Source organism: Piliocolobus tephrosceles, chromosome 8, assembly GCF_002776525.5.
Source record: "Piliocolobus tephrosceles isolate RC106 chromosome 8, ASM277652v3, whole genome shotgun sequence".
Taxonomy (NCBI): domain Eukaryota; kingdom Metazoa; phylum Chordata; class Mammalia; order Primates; family Cercopithecidae; genus Piliocolobus; species Piliocolobus tephrosceles.
In genome coordinates this window covers 1,216,089-1,237,360 of record NC_045441.1, presented here as the reverse complement: position 1 = coordinate 1,237,360, position 21,272 = coordinate 1,216,089, and the positions used below count along the sequence as shown (strand labels likewise).

Here is a 21,272-nt window from a genome sequence, read left to right as displayed (position 1 = left end):
AAAAAAAGTTTTTACTGGGATTTACCAGTGACAAAGCTGCAAAACCCTACTATGTGGTTTCTACCAAGGCTGACTCTATAACCTTAAAATCATGTGCTGCCCAGGCCCCGTATTCAACCTTCATGTCTCCTGAATCCGGGGCAGGACCCTGTGCTGGGTGTTCTGGCTGGCTGCCCCTCTATAAATGCTGCCAGGCGGGAATGGGGAGAGGGGGTGCCGAGTGTGACCTGGCTTACTGCTAACCGGTTTTTGTTCTCTTAGACATCAATTTCTGCTGACCCACACAGGTCAGAACAAAAAGCCATAATTATACTTGATATTTTTAATTTTAAAAATGTACTCATTACATTTTGCAATTTATTAAGCTGTTTTGTGCTTTCAGCTCCCTAAGAAACACAGCTCCAATCCATGCACACCATTTATAAGCATACTAATATTTCTAATGCAGACTGCGACTACATTGTACATTAGTGCGATAAAGAATAAATGCGAGCCCAGGATGTCGTCTTGTTTTCTCTTTAACTGTGAATTAAGTTTTGAATGAGAAAAGGAATTGTTCATTTTTTTTTTTTTTTTTTTTTTTTGAGACGGAGTCTTGCTTTGTCGCCCAAGCTGGAGTGCAGTGGTACAATCTCGGCTCACTGCAAGCTCTGCCTCCCTCCCGGGTTCACGCCCCAGCCTCCCAAGTAGCTGGGACTACAGGCACCCGCCACCGCGCCTGGCTAATTTTTTGCATTTTTAGTAGAGACAGGGTTTCACCATATTAGCCCGGATGGTCTCAATCTCCTGACCTCATGATCCGCCTGCCTCGGCCTCCCAAAGTGCTGGGATTAAAGGCATCAGGCCCCGCACCCAGCCATTCGTTTCTTTTATTTATTTTTTGTACAGAATGGGTCTCACTATGTTGTCCAGGCTGGTCTCAAACTCCCGGCCTCAAGCGATCCTCCCACCGCAGCCTCTCCAAGTGGTGGGATTATAAGCATGAGCCACTGCACCTGGGCAGAGCTGTCATTTCTATTTCGGTTCTCCAATAACCGACTCTCCATTAGAGGCGGAAATGCCAGGATAGAAATATCAATTCTACTTCTCCCAAGCCCCATTTCCTATTCCCCCCCCCTGCAGTCTGAATCAGTTTGGTCTGAAACTAAACCGAAATGGTTGAAAGAGTCCTACCTGAAAGGAAAATACAAATAAATCTGACAGACATAGCCAAATAAGATAGTTTATCATAAAGAATGTATCTGATCTGAGACAAAACTTCTAGACTGTTGAAGTTTCCTGAATTACCAGGATGGTTTTTGTCACCATGGTGCGCCTCTCAGACCACAGCTGAGCTTATGCTTCTTGGGGGGACTCATAGTGGGCCCCGAGATCCTTCCAGGATGGGTCTGGCCATGCCAGAGAGGCCAACCATGGAGATTAGAGGGTTGGGGCTTTGAGCCAGTGGTGACGGCTCAGCCTTCTGACCTCTGGGGGGTGGAGGGGGCTGGAGACTGGGTTCAACCATGCAGCCAATGATTCAACTCTGGGAGGCTTGGGGTCAGTGAGGGTGGTAGAAATGCAGGATTTGCCCTGGGTGGCAGAGAGGCCAGACAGGGTTGAGGAAAAATGCGGTGGCCTGCACAGAGAGATCAGGAACGAGCTTATGTTCACATTTTTGGGCTATCTTCTTGACTTTGGCTCTGGGACCCCAAGGGCAGCTCATTGGAAGCTGTTCTCACAGACTGGACACAATGTCAGATGATCATCTGTAATAGTCAGGACGGGAGACAGACCGTGAAACTAAAGGTGGATTAGAGGCTCGAGGAGCCAGGCAGCTCTGCAGACACACACAGTAGGAGTCGGAGAGAAGCTGGAGCAGGAGAGGGTGTACAACCAGCTCAGGACAAACCCTGCAAAACAGACATTCTCGGGCCAGGTGACCATATGCTACAAGATGTGGACAGGCTCCTAGGAGACAATAGGAACGGGTGACCTGTGGCCCCAGACAAGCTGCCGTGTCTCTGCACGCTTTCTCTGATGACCTCGAGGGGGTTACGTTTGATCGAATTCTAAATTCTAAAAGTCTGTCTTTCCCACAGAGGTGAGAACACGGCCTCTTGCACTTGATTTCAAATCATGCTTCTCTTAGCCTGAGGTGAGAATTCACACAGAAATGACCCATCTTCCAGGTGAGGGGACTGCCTTTCTCTCGGGGCTGCTGTGCTGTGCAGACACTCACTGAAATGGAGGCTACTCCCTGGACAGCTTCTGTCCTCCAGGGGTCAGCTCTCACAGTCCCTGGAATATGCTCACACATATCCCTCCATCCCTCTGCCCACTCTCAGCTAGGATGTGGTTCTAGTCGGAGTGGTTTCTGATTTCCCTCCTGCCAGCAGACCACAAGCAGCAGATGAGCAGGATCTACCAGAAGCAGGCACACCGAGCAGCAAAAATGGTCGCAAGAGCCTGAGCTGAAGGGATGTAAAAAGAGTTTTTTAAAAGATTAAAAACAAATACTTAAGAACTTAGAAAGCAAACTAGTCTTGAGGCATTTAGTGTAGGCGGCAAGAGCAACCCACCCAGCGGTGCCCGAGGACCCGAGTGCCCGTGATGTACAGAGGCGCACGCGTCCTTCTCTGCTACTGTCCACGAAGTCACTCCGTTGACTCAAAGTCACACTCGGTGTGATGGATCAGTACAAAGTGTGATTTTTCCATAAATCACAGGACTCAAGCATTGGAAGGAAACATTGATTTTTCCCAGTTTCAGTCTGTCCCCTCCAAGAAAATCCCCTCGATCACATCTTGTGTGTAAAATATTACCTGTTTCATAATGTGAAGGGCCTTGTGACAGAGACACATATCTCAGAGATACTGCACGTTCAGTTCCCGACCACCACAATGAAGAGATTATCGCAATTTGCAAGTCACACGCATGTTTTGGTTTTCCAGTGCACATGTAAGTTCTGTTTATACTCTACTGCAGTCTATTAAGTATGCCATAGCATTATGTCTAAAAAACATGTACACACCTTAGTATCAAAATACTTTATGCTAAAAAACGTGAACGGTCATCTCAGCCTTCGGTGAGTCACGATCTCACTGCTGGTGGAAGGTCCTGCTTGGATGTTGATGGCTGCGGACCAGTCATCAGAGTGGTGGGTGCTAAAGGCTGGGGGGACTGTGGCAATTTCTTCAAGTGAGACAGCAGTGAAGCCTGCCGCGTCAATGGACTCTTCCTCTCATGAAAGACTCCTCTGTAGCACGCGATGCGTTTGATAGCATTTTACCCACAGTAGAACTTTTTTCGAAATTACAGTCAATCCTCTCAAACCCTGCCACTGCTTTTCCAGCTGAGTTCATGCAATATTCGAAGTCCTTGTTGTCATTTCAACAATGTCCACGGCATCTTTGCCAAGAGTAGATGCCATCCCACGCGACTTGCTTTGCTCATCTCTAAGAAGCAAATCCTCATCTGGACAAGTTTGATTATGAGATTGTGGCAATTCAGCCCATCTTTGGGCTCCACTTCTAATTCTACTTCTCTTGCTGTTTCCGCCACATCTGCAGCAACTTCCTCCATGGAAGCCTTGAATCCCTCCAGCCTTATCCATGAGGGTTGGAATCAACTTCTTCCCAACTCCTGTTAATATTGATACTCTCACCTCCTCCCACGAATCACAAAAAATCTTTTTTTTCTTTTTTTTTAAGACAGAGTCTCGCTCTGTCACCCAGGCTGGAATGCAGTGGCGCGATCTCAGCTCACTGCAATCTCTGCCTCCTGGGTTCACGCCATTCTCCTGCCTCAGCCTCCCAAATAGCTGGGACTACAGGTGCCTGCCACCACACCCAGCTAATTTTTTGTATTTTTAGTACAGACGGGGTTGCACTGTGTTAGCTGTGATGGTCTTGATCTCCAGACCTTGTGATCTGCCCACCTCGGCCTCCCAAAGTGCTGGGATTACAGGTGTGAGCCACTGCGTCCGGCCCACAAACACTCTTAATGGCATCTAGAATGGTGAATCCTTTCCAGAAGGTTTTCCATTTACTTTGCCCAAATCCGTCAGAGGAATTATCATCCATGACAACTACAGTCTTATGAAATATAGTCCTTAAATAATGAGACTTGATGGTCAAAATTCCGCCTTGATCCATGGGCTGCAGAATAGATATCGGGCTACCAGGCACGAAACCAGCATTCACCTCCTTGTATATTCCCATCAAAGCTCTAGCGTGACAAGGTACATTGTCCATAGGCAGTAATATTTTGAAAGGAATTTTTCTTTTCTGAGCTGCAGGTCTCAAAAGCAGGCTTGAAATATTCAGTAAAACATGCTGTAAACAGATGAGCTCTCACCCAGGCTTTGCCGTTCCATTTACAGAACACAGATAAAGTAGACCGAGCGTCGTTCTTAAGAGCCCTAAGATTTTCAGCACGGTAAATGAGTGTTGGCTTCAACTTAAAGTCCCCAGCTCCACTGACCCCTAACAAGAGAGTCAGCTGGCCCTTTGAAGCTTTGAAACCAGACACTGACTTCTCTGTAGCTAGCAAAGTCCTAGATGGTATCTTCTTCCCATAAAAGGCTGTTTCGCCTACACTGAGAATTTCCTGTTAGTGTAGCCACCTTCATCACTGTTCCTAGCTAGGTCTTCTGAATAACTTACCTAGTTTCTCCATCAGCACCTGCTGCTTTATCTTGTACTTTCATGTTACGGGGACGGCATCTTTCCTTAAATCTCACACACCAATCCCTGCTAGCTTCCAGTTTTTCTTCTGCAGCTTCCTCACCTCTCTCGGTCTTCACAAAACTGACGAGAGCTATGGCCTTGTTCTGGGTTAGGCTTTGGCCTAAGGGAATGATGAGGCTGGTTTGATTTTTCTCTCCAAACCACTCAAACTTTCTCCACTTCAGCAAGAAGACTGTTTCGCTTTCTTATCCTTTGTGTGTTCGCTGGAGCACTTTACATTTCCTTCAATTACTTTCCCTTTGCATTCACAGCTTGGCTGACTGTTTGGGGCAAGAGGTCTAGCTTTTGTCTTGTCTTGGCTTTCGACATGCCTTCCTTACTAAGCTTCATCATTTCCAGTCTGCTTTCTAGTGAGAGATGTACAATCCTCCCTTTCACTTGGGCGCTTTGAGGCCTTCGCAGGGTTATTAACTGGCCAGATTTCACACTGAGGGTCTCAAGGAATACAGGGGCCCAAGGAGAGGGAGAGAGACAGGGAATGGCCAGTTGGTGGAGCAGTCAGAACACACACGGCATTTGTAGCTTAAGTTTGCCATCTTACATGGGCGTGGTTCATGGTGTCCCCAAACAATTACAATAGTAACATTCAAGATCACTGATCAGGGATCACAGTCACAGATACAATAATAGTGACAAAGTGTGAAACATTGTGAGAATTCCCAAAATGTGACACAGAGACACTAAGTGAGCACACGCCTTTGGAAAAATTGTACCAATAGGCTTGCTTAACACAGGGTTGGTGCAAACTTCCAATTTGTAAAAGAACAAAAACAAACACGCAATATCTGAGACATGCAATAAAAGACGGCGTGCCTTATTCTGGAAATATAAACTGTTTCTTTCTCTTTCTCTCTTTCTTTCTTTCAGACAGAGACTCGCTCTGTCACCCAGGCTGGAGTGTAGTGGCATAATTTCAGCTCACTGCAACCTCCGCCTCCTGGGTTCAAGCAATTCTCTGCCTCAGCCCCCCAAGTAGCTGGGATTACAGGCGCCCACCACCACGCCTGGCTAATTTTTGTATTTTTAGTAGAGACGGGGTTTCGCCATCTTGGCCAGGCTGGTCTTGAACTCCTGACCTCGTGATCCACCCGCCTAGGCCTCCCAAAGTGCTGCGATTACAGGCGTGAGCCTCTGCGGCCGGCCGCTATTTCTTTAAATAGTAAGTTTTGGTTATTTAGAAAATGAACCTTTGTGAGATCCTTGACTAACCCATCAATAACAGATAAATGAGGCTTTAATATATTCTGAATCCATTTCAGAAAATCTTATCTAATGGGGATAGATTGCGTCGAAGCATTACTCTGCCAACTTTGAAAGGAGATAAATGATCAGCGGAGTGACTCACAGTGATAAGAGCACAGGCTGATAAATGGAAGAGGTCCCAGAGAACAATGGAAGTGAAGCCCAGTGCTGAGTCACTTTGTAATTTAAAGAGAATAGGGGGAAAACCATCGTCAGGCACAGGACACCTCAGGAATATCAGAAATTAACAACAACAGTAACAGAAACCCAACTGTACGGGAGAGAGAGGAAGCGAGGTGTGTGTGAGAAAAACAGTTTTGAAAAAGACTCGAAAGAAAGCAATTGGTGGAATTGTGGCTGTAGGGGGGAATTGCTCTGGCAGAAGAGGATCAGATAAGTACTTTTTTTCTATATAAAAAGCCTCGGCCCTTTAATGCGCAAATGATGACTTGGTCAAACCCAGCTTCTTTGACTTCACTCTGAGGATGAAGATGACGGGGCTTGATAACTCTGGGGGAAACAGTATTAAATTCTTCACTCCTTATGATGGCTTTGGCAGAAGTGGTTTTATAGAAAGCAACCTCTCCCACTGCCTCGGGGTCTCCAAGTCAGCTCTGTAAATTGGGTTTTCTCTGCACTCCAGGCTCATGAGAATTAGTCTCTGATTTCAGGAGGAGAGATGAAATGCTAATTGGGTCTTTAAATGATTTAACAATTAATCAATCCATAAGGCCTTAGGAGCCCGGTCCCTCTGGTGTGCTCAATACAGGAAGATGCTTTGGGGAATATGAAGTCATCCCAGAAACCGGCTCCTGTCCCCACGGCACTAGAAAACTAGAGGAAAGACGCCACTAAAGCAAGGGGTGACCAGCATTTAATGATGACTTGTGTTGTTAATTTACAGGCTGCCTCATGGAACCATCTGGAGTTTTAGAAGCCTTTTCTCTCAGGGGGGATGAAGGCAGAGCCCTCCTAAATTGGTCCTCCTCGGTAAGGCAAAAGACACCATCTCATTTCAGCTCAGTAAGTGGAGAGAGGCTTACCCAGACATTTATTAGGTTCCTACTGTATATCTGGCACTGGTCCAGGCATTGAGGACTCAACAGCAAACAGACACATCTCGAGTCTAGTGTCAGAAGGTCATAGAATGTGGTCAGAATAATGCAGGGTAAAGGGCTAGAAAGTTCCCAGCCCCAGAGGCAGGGTGCTGTTAGGAAAGGGGAAAACAGCATTCTTGTATAAAATGGTAAGAAAGCACAAAGAGCTGTAACTTAGAGCATCCCTCCCCAGCTGGCTTCCACACCAGGATCTTACAAACCCGGGCGGGTGCCACCCTCACAGCCATCCTTTGAGATGAATGATACCACACCCAGTCTACAAGGTGACAGGCCAAGGCTGAGAAGTGAGGTGATTTGTCTAAAGTCACACAAGTAGTGAAAGGCGGGCAGGGCCTCCTGGGCAGTCCCTTGCTCCTGTTGGCCCCACTGCTGGCCAGCAGCCCCACCAGGACTGTTCCAGGTGTGAGGTGGGTGTGGGGGCTGCCCTTTCACTCAGCCTTAATGAGGAGAAGCTTAGTGCTGAAGTGTAAAACACAGGGCAAACAGATGTGAGACGAGGCCAACGGCTGGTCTATTTTTGAAAGCTTACTTCTAAGGCTCCTAATTTCTATATTTAACAAAGCAGCTTTTAACTGAAGTGGAGAGGCAAGGAGAAAACAGGCTTTCAGGCTCCTCTGAAGGACACTGTTTAGCCAGAAGTACCTCTCAGTCCCTTCCCTTCAGCAAGATGAGATTTTTTTCTTGCTTTTTTTTTTTTGGTTATCTGAGTAAATGATGGAAACATTATAGAGCTCAGTTTGAAAGTTACCTGAGAAGGACAGAATGCCCTGCAATTACAGGTTATTATTATTATCTATTGCCATTGCTGTAGAGTCAAGCCCTGTTGGATCTAAAGAAACACCATGAAGGAACACCTTTACCAGTTCATCCAGGTTTGGGAAAGAGGAGCCTTCATGACACTAACAATTCACGAGGAACAACTGTCTTCCAGATCAGTTCTGTAACCAGTTTGTACTTAAATTGGTTTGAATCACAAATTTGCAGAGATTTCTATATTTAGAGATGAGATGGTTTACCATTACAGAAAGCCTATTATTTTATACATACAGCAACATTTGCTGAAAAATGTATTTTACTTAGAGGAAATCAAATAAGCAAATAGTAGGGAAGATATGTAAATCAGTAGAACATAAAATTGTGCAGAATAAAAAGAATGGGCTATATTGGAAGTATGCAATTTGGCTTCTGCTGACAGAGTCTTTACGAACTGCTAACACGTATTTATTTGATACCAACAATGGATGATCTAAGGTTCTCAAAGGTAGTTTTAAAAATGTGCATAGTACAACAGTTCCTAGGAACTCACTGGCCATATCCTCCTATATTATCAAAATGAAAAAAAAAAAAAAAAATCCTCAGCCTGAGATCCAAAAGGGAAGAGGAAAGAGGCAGGAGCAGGGCTGGATGAGGGCTTTGGGTACTTGCTGTCTGGGTTTTGGTAGAGTGACATGAGCTTGCTTGTTTACCCATGGTGGGGAAACCAGGGCACGTGAGCATCAAGGCAAGAGTGGGGAACAGAAGGAGGCCTGCCAATGGGCCGAGACATCCACACATTCATTCATTCCTTCATGCATGCAGGCAGGCAACGATCAACCAACACATATTTATTGAACACCTGTTATATACCAAACACTATGTCAGGCACTCAAAATTCAAAACAGTGCCTCCAAGGTGCTTCTGTGCCAGGAGGAGAGGGAGCCATGAAGACATGTTAGTCCTCTGCAGCATGATCAGGGCTACCAGGAGGATGAGCTGCGCACGGGGAAGAACTGCAGGCAGCATCCTGGTAACTGAACAGCAGGAAGTGCTACTGTGGCTGAATGCTAAGGGGTGCATGATCAGGAAACCTCTGGGGAAGCCCACGGATGACGGGCACCCAGCCACAGAGGCAGTGGATGGCTGGGGCTCATGAAGGGCAGAGAGAACCCAGGGATGTAGGCTCCAACGCCTGAAGGCAGGGGCTGGGGGAGACCAGCCTGCCCCATGTGTACACAAAAGCTGGAGGACCCTCTGTGTGGCAGGCTTGCAGCCGCAGCCCTGGGACCCTCAGTGATTCTGTGGAGGACCCTCTGTGGCAGGCTTATAGCCGCAGCCCAGGACCCTCAGTGATTCTGTGGAGGAATGTCTCTGTGGCAGGCTTGCAGCCGCAGCCCTGGACCCTCAGTGATTTCCTGGAGGACACTCTATGTGGCAGGCTTGCAGCTGCAGCACCAGGACCCTCAGTGATTCTGTGGAGGACCCCCTGTGTGGCAGGCTTGCAGCTGCAGCACCAGGACCCCCACCCCACCGCCAACGGCTGATTCTGTAGAGCCATGAGGACTCCTGCCGCTTCACGACTAACCAGAATGACCTCTGCTGTCTAAAGAGAACAAGGGGTCATCCTGGAAGGAGACAGAACAGGAGGTGGGATGGGATTTTTTTTCAGGAACTGATGGTACCACAGGGCCTTCCAGACTGGCTGCTACACATCGTGAACCTTTTACATCCACAAATAGGGGCTGGAGGAAAGCTGTTGGTGAGTTCCACTCATTTCCACATGCCTGTGGCAGACACAGAAGCCACATGCTCGGCACTTAGCAAGCATTCTTTTCATTTTTAATCCCCTCAGCTGGAGCCTCGGGATTCAGGGATCAATGAGACAGGGCTCCTATACTCAGAGTGTTCAAATTCTATTTTTAGGCAATGATTTCGTATACGGAATCTTTCCTGGATCAAAGGGGGCAGGGTCCAATGAGGAAAATCTCTCAAGATTGCCTTTGTCGAATGGCCCAGCACGTCAAACGGTGGCCAGGGACGGATGGGCTGGGTGTGCCCCCGGAGTTGGCTGCTGCTCTGACGAGTGCTTGGTTGGGATTCTTTATTTTCAGGTTTTATTTTCGTACTCAGGCACTCAGGGAATATTGAGAGAGCACTGCTTTTAAAAAGCAAATAAATACATGTCAGAAAAATAAAACGTGTCAGCAGGTATTTCTGCTCCGTAAATAGAGAGGGGAGTGGAGGAAGAGAGACAGCAGAGACAGACGAGATTGACGGTTCCCACCTGGGCTCTTCGGATCCTCCAGGAAGGTCCAGATTGGAAGTAATGGGCGGTTGCTTTCTGTTTTCAGGATTTCACAAGACTTAATGGAAAGTCTCTATTTACCCATGGAGAGGGAGCTGGGACTCACTGAAACCCCAAGTCTAGGTGGCTTTCATGGGAAGGACCTCACCTCAGCAGTTCTACCCCAGCGTCTCTCACGGATTGGAAGCTCTCAAGGGCATTACGTGGAAAAATGAACTTGCTACTTAAGCGCAGATTGGTAAACAGGGCCTATCAGGATAAGACGTCCACGGGAAAAATATAACAAAAAGGATCCACTGGGATAAGAACCAATGATCACACCACCTACACCAAAAACAAAACTTCTCAATTCTGAAGTTTAAAGAAACGACAGAAAAACCTTGTCCATATCCATAGCTACGTAGCATGACCCACTGGCCTCTGACTGCTGACTTGGGACACAAGACAGGTGTGACATGTGTGAAGTGGCAGTCACTGACAGGGGCGCAGTAATGAGATAACTGGGAACTGACTAATACCAGGCATCTCAGTACTCACATCACTTCCAGCCGGGCCATCCTAGAATCGTTCCCGCCTTCAGAAACAATCTCGCAGGTGTAGTCACCAATGTCACCTGACCACGTCTGGCTGATGAGAAGGGACCCGTCCTTCTCCACCACGATCCTAGATGTGCTCGATGGAGTCAGGGCCACGTTGTCCTTCTTCCAGACATAGCTGTGGGCCAAGCAAAGGGTCTTGAGTTACAAACCCCACAGGGACAGAATCACTGGTCCTTCCCTGTCGCTTAAAAAGCAAGCAACTAATAATCTTGTGAATGCACTTTAGAAACCACTGAATCGTGCTCTTTAAAAGAGTGATTTTTCTTTGCTTCTTGTTTTGTTTTGGTTTTTTTGTTTTTGTTTTTTGAGACAGAGTCTTGCTGTGTGGCCCAGACTGGGGTGCAGTGGCACGATCTTGGCTCACTGCAGACTTTACCTCCTGGGTTCAAGCAATTCTTGTGCCTCAGCCTCCTGAGTAGCTGGGACCACAGCTGTGTGCCACCACGCTCGGCTAATATTTTAAAAAATATTTTTAGTAGAGATGAGGTTTTGCCATGTGGCCCAGGCTGGTCTTGAACTCCTGGCCTCAAGGGATCTGCCCGCCTTGGCCTCCCAAAGTGCTGGGATTACAGGTCTCAGTCACTGCACTTGGCCTAAAAGAGTGAATTTTATGGCATGTGAATTAAACCAAAAAATAATAAAAAAAAAAAAAAGAAAAGCAACCAGATATCTTGGTCATAATACAAAAACAGATGCTGAGGTTAAAAACGGGACAATGAAAACGACTGCCCCTGCCTGTCTGACCTTGTGTTCTAGAGATGAGAAGTCTGTAGAACCACGGGCATACCTGTTACCTATGAAAACGGCACCCAACATTCCTGCCCCGGTAATGCTCCTGGAGGACAAGAGTATTGTCTGGACAGGAGGCAACGACTATTTTAAAAAAACTGCAGAGTGGAATTGCTCAACTCATGAAAAAAAAAAAAAAAAATCACACTTCAAAAACATATTTTCTTAAAATTTGACCATTCTGGCAGATGGTCCTTAAAATTGCATTTCTTTCTCATTTAATCTATCTGTAGCAATTTGAGCACATTTTTCTTTTCAAATACAGACTCAACTGAGAGGCTGTCCAGTCTTGAGATGACCACGGGCAGGGGCAGCACTCATTGCTATATGGAATGAAAGTGCTGTTTTTCTTTTCCACAATAATGTGATCCGATTTTCAAAACGTGCCCAGTTCTTTAAAGCCTTCATATTCTTAAGTACAGACATTTACAAACTACTCTTATCAGCAATTACCCTGAGATAGAACAGGGCTGATTCCACAAGACGGAGATGGACAGATTGCTCACGCCGGGGCACCGCATCCGGCTGGAACGGTCACTTAGGGCCTGGCGCTCCTCAGGGCAGAGCAACCCTGGGATGAGGGACACGCTGAGAGCGAGTAACCCAGTTCCATCTCAGGAAGGGGCCTCCAATTTAATCGCATATAACAAGCTACGAGGAGACCACAGAGATCCGAGGGGGTTCTTTGTGAGCCGTCAGAGTAGCAGAAAGCAGACTTCCTTGAAGTCCTACTCCAAATCACTTAGGAAGGACCTCTTTCCCAGGCCTGACGACCGTCTCCAGGGCAGCCACGGGGTAGGGGGGCAGGGGTGTTCTAGGTCATCTTTCACTTGCTAGTTTTTGTTTGTTTGTTTTGTTTTACATTCGGCACCTTGGTACCTAAGCCACATTTGGATTCTGAGCCCTGGGAAACCCCAGGGAGTCGGGTGGAGACATGGAAATTTACAGTTGGCCAAACACCCGCTCAAGAAGCGCGAGAGAACAGCCGCCGAGGCTCCGCGTCCTGCTGCTGACTGTGCACCCACAGCCGTCCCCTCTGCTCGGGGTTAGAGGCCCCAGAAAGCAGGAGGGTGTCTTGAGTCTGCCCATTCGACTCACACACTGTGCCCTTCTGGGGTAAGGCTGGAGTGGAAATACTATGATGACTGGATTTTTCTTTTTTTACTTTCAAGGCTGATTCCAAAAATTTAAAACTATCCTGAAGGTGGCTGCTCTTCAGGGAACAGTTCCCCATTGGCGCCCACCTGTCTGCTGCCACAACTTCACCTGGAGTCTCATATTTTGCACAGTTACTTTCCTGACCCGAATTCAAACAAAGATGGGATGTCAGCATTCCTTTAGAGAACCCTTGGCCAGGCGCGGTGGCTCATGCCTGTAATCCCAGCACTTTGGGAGGCCGAGGGTGGATCACGAGGTCAGGAGATCGAGACCATCCTGGCTAACACGGTGAAACTCCGTCTCTACTAAAAATACAAAAAAAAAAACTAGCCGGGCGAGGTGGCGGGCATCTGTAGTCCCAGCTACTTGGGAGGCTGAGGCAGGAGAATGGTGTGAACCCGGGAGGCGGAGCTTGCAGTGAGCTGAGCTCGTGCCACTGCACTCCAGCCTGGGCGACAGAGCGAGGGTCTGTCTCAAAAAAAAAAAAAAAAAAAAAAAAGAGAACCCTCACATCTGGTCTCCTTGGCATGTACCTTCCCATGAGTGCGCTGGGGGCTGTGGCTGCCTTTGTCCCATGCACAGGCCTCCCTCCCCGCCATTTCATGATGAAATTATCCAGAGAGTAAATAACTCCCCCTCCAGGGAGCCAGGGAGTGGCACAGCCCCCACGTAAACATTGCTGAATCCTAGTCGATCCCTCTGGATTCTTCTCTCACTGAGTATCAGCCTCTGACAAGTACGTTTTACAGACAGTGTATTAACCTTGGCAGGAAGAAATCATGAAAAGCAGCATTAAAGTCATGAAGTGGAACATAGTTCACTGTAAATAGTACATAAGGCTGGAGTGGAAAATGGGATTTGTGTGATGAATGATGGCGCCCACAGCCACAAGATGCCACAATCAGGGACTTGCCGCTGAAATCAAAGTCCCCCCAATTCTTCTTCCTCATCTCGACTTCCCTTCAGAAACTCACAGAATATCAACAAGCCCCAAAGCATTGTAACTGATTGTGCTGACCGGACGGAAACGCGGGGGTCGTGCGTGGCTCCACAGTGCAGCGTAGCCATGGTCCCCTTAATCACCACGTGGTCCTCGGGAGGGTGGACGATGGACGTCCGATCTGAAAAAACACAAGTCCCGAGTCAGACGACATGACAAGTTTGAGAGATTCTGCCCTCGTGGGGATCATGCCCTGGTCATCTGACATCACAACCTCCAAAATTTCTCTCATCTTGGCAGAGTGAGTGTAAATGGATCATTCTCAGAAATGCTAGGGGAATTAACAACAAGCAAAAAAGTCAACCGTTGCAGCAAAGTCTGTCAACCCACCCACCCCTCCTAAATCACCTTTAACCTCAAACACCATGGAAGTAAATGAACACGGACCATCCCATGGAGGTGTGGATGAGGTTCTAGGCTCTAAAATAAAACCTAGATTCTCTCCCTAGATGACCATCACTCTAGTCATTTCTAGTGTCTGCGTGGCACTCTGTGAGTCTGCCAAATGCTTTTGTTTAAGTTGTTGTATTTATTCCTCAAGACACTCTTGTGAGGGCTGTCATATTACTGCTCTCAGTTTTCAGGAAGGAAGATGGACGCTCAGAGATGCAGTGACTTGCCCAGCTCCCCCAAGCCAGTACGGGGTGGGGAACTACAGCTTGCCCGTGCGATGGGTCACTGTGGCACCCATACCTCTAAGGGGGACCTGCTCTGCTTCCAGGAACAGAGTCCAGAACCTGGGAGTCAGGAGGCTAAGTTGGAGGCCAAGCCTGACCTCTGCTAATGATGAGTTCAGAAAAACATCTCTGCGTCTTAGTTTTCCTGGCTATGGAAGGGAATGCTCATGTCACTAATAGTTGTACAGATTAAAGTGGGCAGAGTGTGTGAAAATGGGCAGAGTGTGTGAAAATGTTGTGTAAAGCCACCAAAGTGTTATCCCAGTCAGGCTAGTGTCGTTATAATGTTGAATCTCAGCGGATCCACAAAATTTTCTGGTGAATGATCTACAGAGATTCAGATGCCACTTTTTCGTAAGCTTTTTAATATCCTACTGCTCAAGGCCATTGCTTAAGTTCTGATTGCAAAAGTTCACAAAACTGCAACCTCAGGCATAAATGGGTTAAATGTATGGTTACTATTTAGGGATATATAATGAACGAAGTGATTGAGAGAGTCATCCACCAAATGGAACAAAAGCTGCTTTTTAGTACTTGACAGTATAGTGGGAAATTGGATTAATTTCCTTTAAACTCATGATCATTTTAGAACACTTAACAAATTAGAAAGAGTTGTTTATCAAAGTGGACACCAACTATATGATAGAAAATGCTAGACAAATATGAAAGAAAGCACAATGATTTACTTTTTCTGGAAGAATGGCATTTTAACAAATTACTCCCTCAAGCAAGTTAAAACTTGCTCTCCTCATGTAGATAGCTTTGTAAAAATCTGTGAGTGAGCACTCTTCTGCTTTGTGAATAATGAGCTTTTAGTAGTACAGATTGAGATGAGACAGAGAGGAGAAAGTATATTGGACACTGAAGCTAAAAAGTGGCAATGGGGGGCCATTTGGTCCAATGCGTAAGCTCCAGAAAACTACTCTGCATTTCCAAAACGTGTCTTGTTGATTAAAAAAAGTGCAAAAGCTGGAGAAACAATGAAGATTTTTCTTTCAGTTCACTCCTAATATACAAGAAACATTGATAGTTAATATATTAGAAATGTTTTAGTTGTTCACAATAATTATATGGCAAAATATTCCTTCTTTAGGATTTTAATTCTTAATTTTCTTATAAATTGCTTATAAAATTAACCAACATATCAATTTTGTGATTTGAGCTAGCTTTGTGTCATATCTCCACTGACTTTAAGAAGTCAATCTTTTATCTCTCCTGCAATGCCCCCATTAAATCTGAATACATTTTCTAATTATTCTTTTAGACACTGAAAATTTCGTTTCTCAACAGATTTCTATAAACCAGTTGTAAAAATAATCATTCTCTTTTGATTAAATTAGCAAGCCCAAGGGCATGTTGACATCCCTGAAGCACATGACGACATGATGATTAAACCGTGGCTAATAAAAGGCTGATGTGTGAGGGCTGCTCCTTACTCCACACGGTGAGCGTGGCCGACGCGTTCAGGGAGCCCTCCGTGTTGGCCGCATAGCAGGTGTAGTTGCCGGCATCCTGGATGAAGACGGGCGCGATCTGTAGACCCCCCGATTCAAGAAGCATGAACCTAGGAATCCGGACAGAGCCACTGGCCAGAATGTGGTTTTCTGAAGAACAGTAGAGAAAAGAGGCATGTTACAGTCGTGACACTTGAAGGAAAGGAAGATAGTGGTTAGAGCCATAAACAAGTAACATGGTTCAGCTCTGTGTCCCCACCCAGGTCTTGTCTTGAATTGTAATCCCCACATGTCGGGGAAGGAATCTGGTGGGAGGTGACTGGATCCTGAGGGTGGTTCTCCCACGATGTTCTCCTGATAGCAAGGGCGTTCTCATGAGATCTGACAGCTTAAAGTTGGCACTTCCCCCTTCGCTCCTTCTCTGTCCTGCAGCCACATGAGACGAGCCTACTCCCTCTTCACCTTCCACTATGATTTCCTAAGGCCTCCCCAGCTATGCAGAACGGTGACTCAATTCAACCTCTTTTCTTTGTAAATTGCCCAGTCTCAGGTATGTCTTTATATCAGTGTGAGAGAGGACTAATACAACAAAGAAATAACTTAAGGAAATAATCAGAATAAAGTGAAAATTGTATGCAAAGAAATAACTGAAGCACTATCTGCTAGTACTGTTTAGAATAACAAAAACCAAGAACATCCTACTTGCTCAATATTGAGAGATTTGGTTAAACAAACTACGATCCGTGAATGTGATTGCTATTTTTGGGTGACTCGCTTTTAGTTTTCTTTATATCTGCATGTATTTGAAACATTTTTATATAAAGCTATTATGTTCAAATTTAGGCAGGAAAACAAGAGAAAGTAAGAGCCCAGCCCTGTTATTGATCTGTAGTGTCCCAGATCTTTAGCAGCCGTGTCTGAGTGCAGGGATTGTGCCTCTGAGACTCGAGAAGCTGCCATGTGGTTTTCCAGCAGGAAGAGAAAGATAAGGTTTTTGGCACGTCAGCCCGATACAGGCCAGCAAGTATCAGGAGCTCATCCGTGTGAATCAACAAGACTCAGCACAGACTTGTTCAGGATGGACTCTGTGTGCCGTTCTTTCAGTGGCCCTCGTGGAAGGGGCTATGGGAACTGCAAAGGTGGCCTTCTCAGAACTGAACCCACGGTGGGCTGAAGCGTCCCAGGTTGACTGGGGAGGGCGTGGAACGATGTGGCCCTGGAAGCATCTTTCTTCAACAAAACAAAGGTCGTGATCCCTAATTCTGAATGTCATAAGGAAGAGCTCCACTTAACAGTGGGAAAAGCGAGTGCTAGCAGAGTGATTTCACATCCAGTGCTTGACACGGGAAGGCCCGAGGAGGCCTGAGGCCCTCTCTGAAGGGCGTGGGTAGTGAAGAGTGACATTTGCACAATCCTTCTCTTTTTCTAATGTGTGTTTCCCTTTCTAGAAGGCAGGGATCTTGTCTGTCCTGTTTATCCTTGTGCCCATGGTATCTTGCACCTGGTGGGCATTCTGTAAATCAGGGGTCCCCAAGCCCTGGGCCACAGACCTGTTTGGAACTGGGCTGCACAGCAGGAGGTGAGCGGTGGCCACCGAGCACGACTGCCTGAGCTCCCCCTCCTGTCAGTTCAGCAGTGCCATTAGATTCTCACAGGAGCGCACACCCTCCAGTGAACTGTGCATACCACAGATCTAGGCTGCACACTCCCTAGAAGAATCTAATGATCTGAGATGGAACAGTTTCATCCTGACACCATCAGCCCTGCCCCCCCGAGACCGTGGAGAAATTCTCTTCCAAGAAACTGGTCCCTGGAGCCAAAAATGTTGGGGACTGCTGCCGTAAGAGGTTATTGAATCTTCATTGAGTGAACGCATAAATGAATAAACAAGAGAGTGAGTAAGAAGCAAGCCCTGGCCGGATAGGTTATGTTCTACATGGGCCATGCTGTTGTGGGTGGTGGACGCTACCCACCTCTTTTCCAGGTGATGGCGGGTTTGGGAGCCCCGGACACCTCACACCTCAGAATGGCTGTCATCCCGTCAGTGACCGTGGTGTTTGCTGGCCGCTGGGTGAACACTGGAGCGATATCTGAGAAGAGGAGTTAATGAAATGATCAGGGCCTCGTTCCCCTGAGATGCTCACACCAGCCTGGCAGAGTATCCTGCACGGGCTTCAGAGAGCCAGTCGCAGAGATCACTGTAGTAACACAAAAGGAACGCTGTTCAGGAGGGACAGCAGCCCTCCACTGTTCGTCTCCCAGGAGTTACCTATCTTTGTTTACAACCTGGAGAGAAAATACAGCATCACGATGTAATAGACACACAAGTGGGAAGGTGCAAGGGCCCAGGAAGAACAGTTTTAGATGAATGTTAAAGAGAGGAGAGGCATTTATTTAGATCAGCCAAAAGATTGCTTTTGTTCTTTAAATTAAAGGTAGCCCACACCTATATTCCCAGTACTTTAGGAGGCTGAGGCAAGAGGACTGCTTGAGCTCAGGAGTTTGAGACCAGCCTGGGCAACACAGTGAGATCCCTGTCTCTACCAAAAATGAAAACTTAGCCAGACATGGTGGTGCACGCCTGTAGTCCCATGTACTTGGGAGGTGGAGGCAGGAGGATTGCTTGAGCCCAGGAGGTCAAGGCTGCAGTGAGCTATGACTTGAGCCCAGGAGGTCAAGGCTGCAGTGAGCTATGATTGTGCCACTGTACTACAGCCTGGGTGACAGAGTGAGACCTTATCTCAAAAACAAAAACAAAAAAATTATTGAATATAAAATATCATCCACAAGATGACACTTTCTAGGATCCTTTCTAGGATCTGTCCCGAGAGCTATAACCAGGTTTCAAAGACCTCCATAAAGATCCATTTCTGGGAGGTGTCATGAGCCCCAAGCGCAGGGTTTCTTGTTCGTGGGGGATGGTCAGGGCCCCCAGCAGTCCCGAGTCAGACCGAGGAAAGATAGGAGGAGTTCCTGATGGCTTCAGCGAGGGCTCGCCTGACTCTGTGCTACCCAATAACAATGAACCAGAACCCCTCGTACGACAGTGATCTGCGTCTCTCAAATCTTCTGTGAGGGTCCCTGGGCTGATACCCCTCAAGCAAAGAAGTGAGTAGACCTCACAGAACCCAGGGGCACAGCTGCTGCCTCTTCCTGCACCTGCTGAGAATCCCATGGACCACGGCAAGTCCCAGAAACTTCATTGCCAGGACCCTTCCTGAAGCTGACCCTGTCTCTCCACCTCGCATGCAACCACCTGAGTCCAGGGTCTTGCCAGAGGCTGCAGGGTCCTCTAACAGGTCTCAACACTTCTGACTGTCAGGGTCCCTGAGGTAGCCAGCCTTGGGCTGCCCTTTGAAAACTACAAAGGCCTTCATGGCCCTTCCCTGCTTGCTCACAGCTCCCGAGGCTCCTCCTGTTCTCAGCCCCTGTCCCTGCCTCTCCCTCTGCCCTCTGGCCCATCATGGCCACCCTGCTTGTCACTGAGCCCCATCCTATCCGCCTCCCTTCACCTGCACTACATGCCGAGCTTGTTCTTCCAAGGCGCTTGCTGTCCCCTCCAGCCTGTGCAACGCGCATGTCCCTGAGAGTTCACACGCCTGCTCTTTCTAAATCTCTCCTAGAGAAGCCCCCCCCCCACACCGTCTGGGGGAGACCCCTGGCTCACTCTGCCACCCACTCCCCTTTTCTGTAGCACCCCTGGCTGGCCAGAGTCAACTCATCCTTCACTGCCTTTCTCCTCCCCGCAGACCCACTGTCCTGGAAGCACAGGAACCTCGCCTGCCTTCCTCACAGCTGTGTCCCCAAAGCCTCATCCAGAGTGCCCGACACAGATGCTCAGTAGCCACTTGCTAAATGAGCAAATCAATATCGATTTTTTAAAGCACATTTTCCTTTCATTAAGGGTATTTTAATTAAAAAATTCATTTTGCACAAAACCTCTTACTACAAAGCAGATAACATGATTGCAATCATTTATTTGTTTGTTCACTCACTCACTGCCATGGTAACAGCTTAGGCGGCACTTTCCATTTCCAATCTGACCCTCATGGGAATCCTATCATCTGGGCTTGGTTAGCTCCACTGTAACGGACGAGAAAACTGGGGCTGAGAGAAACCCAGTCATGTTCTCTGGGTTCTCCTTTATTCTCATTCCTAAGTCTCTCACCGGAATGGAGACTGGCAAACGACAACCTGGGAGCCAAATTCAGTCTGCACCCTGTGTTTGTAAATAAAGTTTTATTGGAACACAGCCACTCGCATGTGCAGAGAATTGTGGCTGCTTTGAGGTGACTACAGCAATGCTGAGTAGGCCACATCTTTCAAAGCCAAAAATATCTACCGTTAGGCCCTTCGCAGAAAAAGCTTGTCGATCCCTGCTTCCGGAACGTCCCAGTTCACGATTGCAAGACAGGCTTCAAATAATTCTAATCGATCAAGACTCATCTTCTGACTTGAGTATCCAATATTATTTCTACTGCTTGAAGCAACAGTGGTTTCCTAAGCTCCAAAGTGAAAGACAAATTTGACCCGAGGGCAAGATTCAAGGAAGGGACCCCCTAGTTCACCAAAACACATGTATAGCTTGCTACACACCTGGTCAGTCTCTTCGCAGGCTCTGGGTGGGAAGAGCCCTCAGCTGTGCGCACAGTGACATTGATTTGCTCTCTCCCACAGCTCTCACCCCTGAGGATATCAGCATTTTGCTCCCAAAAGGACAAACGTGAAAGGTATATAATTCCATAATCACTAGATTCTACTTCATTTTAGAAGAACAATATTATACAACCATGGGAGATTAAAAAGAAAACCCACAGAAACAATGAAAACCTTTACCTTGAGTTTATTTTTCAAAGACAGAGTGCCAAGGTATTTCTGTTAATGGGATAATAAAAGAAACTCATGAAAGAACTATAATCGTTCAAGGAAAGTAAAATAGAGAATGAATGTAAAAAAAAAAAAAAAAAAAACAGAAAAAAGATCAGAAGAAAAAGATTAGGAGTGAGCTACTCACTCAATAGTCCTTCCGATTCTGTCCAGAAAATAAGGGGAATTTTTTTCCTACTTCTCCTCAAGAAAGAGGAGGGCTTAGTGCAGGAAGAGGCAAGGCTGCCCTGAGAAGAGGAGGGCACTAGGGGCGGGGAGTGACAGGGCATCTGTGCAGCAAATGGGCCTAAGCATTTCCCCACAGGACCCACAAAGGCTTCAGGTGTGCTTGAGAGCTGGCTCTCCTGGTCTGGCCACTTCTGGCCACATCAGCCACTCCGTTTACCTCAGGGGGCTGAACAGATGCTACCACTTTCTGTGTGTGTTATACAGGGCAAAGTTTGGGAAGTTCTGCCTTGAAGGCCCAGTCCAGCAGGTCTGGCTTTGCTGATAGGTGAGGTAGCCGTGGGCCTGGGTGTGCCCCCTGGATATACCCCGGTAGCCGTGGGCCTGGGTGT

The 21,272-nt window shown here is 47.1% G+C and overlaps 1 protein-coding gene across 1 annotated transcript in view; it reads right to left on the bottom strand.

The window, feature by feature from the left end:
- The window catches only part of SDK1 (sidekick cell adhesion molecule 1), a 985,027-nt gene that overhangs the window by 290,758 nt on the left and 672,997 nt on the right, over positions 1-21,272 (bottom strand). Inside the window, exons 13-16 of the mRNA XM_026449463.2 lie at positions 17,802-17,918; positions 15,811-15,978; positions 13,716-13,818; positions 10,689-10,865 (exon numbers count right to left, since the gene is read on the bottom strand). Of these exons, the coding sequence (XP_026305248.2) occupies positions 10,689-10,865; positions 13,716-13,818; positions 15,811-15,978; positions 17,802-17,918 (565 nt within the window). The remainder of the gene's footprint in view (positions 1-10,688; positions 10,866-13,715; positions 13,819-15,810; positions 15,979-17,801; positions 17,919-21,272) is intronic.